Below are 2,117 nucleotides of genomic sequence, written 5' to 3'. Positions count from 1 at the left end.
TATTGTTTGTCCAGAACAATATTGCTACCGCCTGCCAAGTGGCAATTGGGAATGTCAACAAAGCCTTTAGCCAATATTATGTATTATATATAGGTAGTTTATGGTGTGGTACTAACCTCCCAAATCATTAGTTGCAGTTGACATTATTAAAAATGAAAAAAAGAATACTGCATTGAACTCTCTGTAGAGGCATGATCTACAAATACCCTCAGATACCACACCGCCGTCACCATCAAACATTCCCTGCAAGCCCCATTCAGTAGACACACTAACCAAATACCTTGGTCTATATCCTAATAAGCAGCTTACCTGAAAGCTTGGAGATCGGTCAGCGAGTAGATTAAGCTGTAAAGCATGGCGATGGCGATGGCGACACCAACATGCAAGACCATGCTGCTCATGGCGTTCGTGGCTGCTGCCCTGATCCCGGCGTCGCTGGCGCAGTCACCGCTGCAGAACAACTTCTACGGCTCGTCGTGCCCGCAGGCTGAGGTCACGGTGCGCAACGTCACCGAGGGGATCATCAGGAACGATCGCACCATGGGCGCCGCCTTCATGCGCCTCTTCTTCCACGACTGCTTTGTCAGGGTAATCCATCTTCTTATTACAACATCCAATATGTTTTCCTTTTTGATGTTTTATGAATTATGATATGTACAGTCAAATCTTGAGATACAAAAAAATGAGTTCAATGTTACTAGTACCATTGTAAAATTTTGCTGAATTCTACTTAAAGGAAGTTATCGAAACTGGATGTCAAAATTAAATATCTTACTTAGTAGCAACCAGCAAATATTAGGAAAAAGTGGGTAAAGTTGAAAAATCAAAAGCACATGTGAACAAGATCGATGGGTTTGTCAGGGCTGCGACGCTTCCATTCTGCTCGACCCGACTGCCAACAACACGCAGGTGGAGAAGAAGGCGATCGCGCTGCGCGGCTACGACGCCGTGAACAAGATCAAGGCCGCCGTGGAGTCCGTCTGCCCCGGCGTGGTCTCCTGCGCCGACATCCTCGCCTTCGCGGCGCGGGACTCGGCCGTCGTCTCCGGCGGCTTCGCCAGCTTCGCCATGCCCTCGGGCCGCCGCGACGGAACCGTCTCCAACTTCATCGAGGTGCTCCAGAACATCCCATCCCCGACCTTCAGGCTCCAGGAGCTCATCAAGAACTTCGCCGCCAAAGGCTTGAGCATCGACGACCTCGTCACGCTCTCCGCCGCGCACTCCTTCGGGCAGGCGCACTGCTCCTTCGTCAACGGCCGACTGTACCCGACCGTGGACCCGACCATGAACGCCACCTACGCTGGTGCTCTGAAGACGGTGTGCCCCCCGCCGGGCAGCAATGGCGGCGACCCGGTGATCAACAACAACCGCGTCACGGACCCGAACGTGCTGAGCAAACAGTACTACAGCAACCTGGTGACCGGGCAGGTGCTCTTCGTGTCGGACCAGCAGCTCATGAACAGCAGCTACACCGCGGCCAAGGTGGCCAACAACTCCGCGGACGCTGCGACATGGATGGGGCAGTTCGCGGCGGCGCTGGTGAAGATGGGCGGCATACAGGTGCTCACCGGGACTGCCGGCCAGGTCAGGAAGTACTGTAACGTCACCAATGGCTACTGATTAAGTTAACATCACTAGTAGAGAACTGAGCTTCCATCCAATACTTTTTGTCTCGATTGACTTTGGACCCGACACTAAAGTGCCTTTAGTCACGAGTCAAAAATGAGGCACCGAAAGGACATCGACTGGAGGAGCTTTAATCCCGATTGTAAAGATCTGGCACCGACACCCCCCATCGCGGTTGGTAATTCCAACCGGGACAAAAGGTTTAGTACCGGTTGGAATTGGAGGCACACGACTCTCGAGGCAGAGCTCTCCACCTTATCCTCCCTCCCAGGCAACGCTCTCCTCTCCACACTTGTCTTCTTCACCCTCCCTCTCCTCTTCTCTCCACAAGCATTTCCTCTCCTCATCCCCTCCTCCCTCTCCTCTTCTCCACCGGCGCTCCCCTCCACCCCCTCTCTGCGCCGCCGCCGCCCCCTCCCCGTGTTGCCCCTCCCCTTACCCCTTTGCTCGCCCCTCACTAGCAATGAGGAGTGGCAGTGTGGCGAGAGCGA

At 53.8% G+C, this 2,117-nt stretch overlaps 1 protein-coding gene across 1 annotated transcript; it reads left to right on the top strand.

Moving 5' to 3' along the window:
• Positions 1-249: 249 nt before the first annotated feature.
• Positions 250-1,853, top strand: LOC117850522 (peroxidase 2). The gene is made up of 2 exons (XM_034732364.1): positions 250-588; positions 862-1,853. Exons 1-2 carry the CDS (start codon positions 355-357, stop codon positions 1,618-1,620), a joined length of 993 nt encoding a protein of 330 aa, XP_034588255.1. The 5' UTR covers positions 250-354; the 3' UTR covers positions 1,621-1,853.
• Positions 1,854-2,117: the final 264 nt, after the last annotated feature.

This window comes from Setaria viridis, chromosome 3 (genome assembly GCF_005286985.2).
Source record: "Setaria viridis chromosome 3, Setaria_viridis_v4.0, whole genome shotgun sequence".
Lineage (NCBI taxonomy): Eukaryota > Viridiplantae > Streptophyta > Magnoliopsida > Poales > Poaceae > Setaria > Setaria viridis.
This window is presented reverse-complemented; position numbering and strand designations above follow the sequence as displayed.

Bases quoted from the DNA above. Each gene is read 5' to 3' on its own strand.
- LOC117850522 (XM_034732364.1), top strand. From the start codon at position 355: ATGGCGATGGCGATGGCGACACCAACATGCAAGACCATGCTGCTCATG. The intron at 589-861 runs GTAATCCATCTT...TGGGTTTGTCAG, and splicing joins TCCACGACTGCTTTGTCAGG to GGCTGCGACGCTTCCATTCT.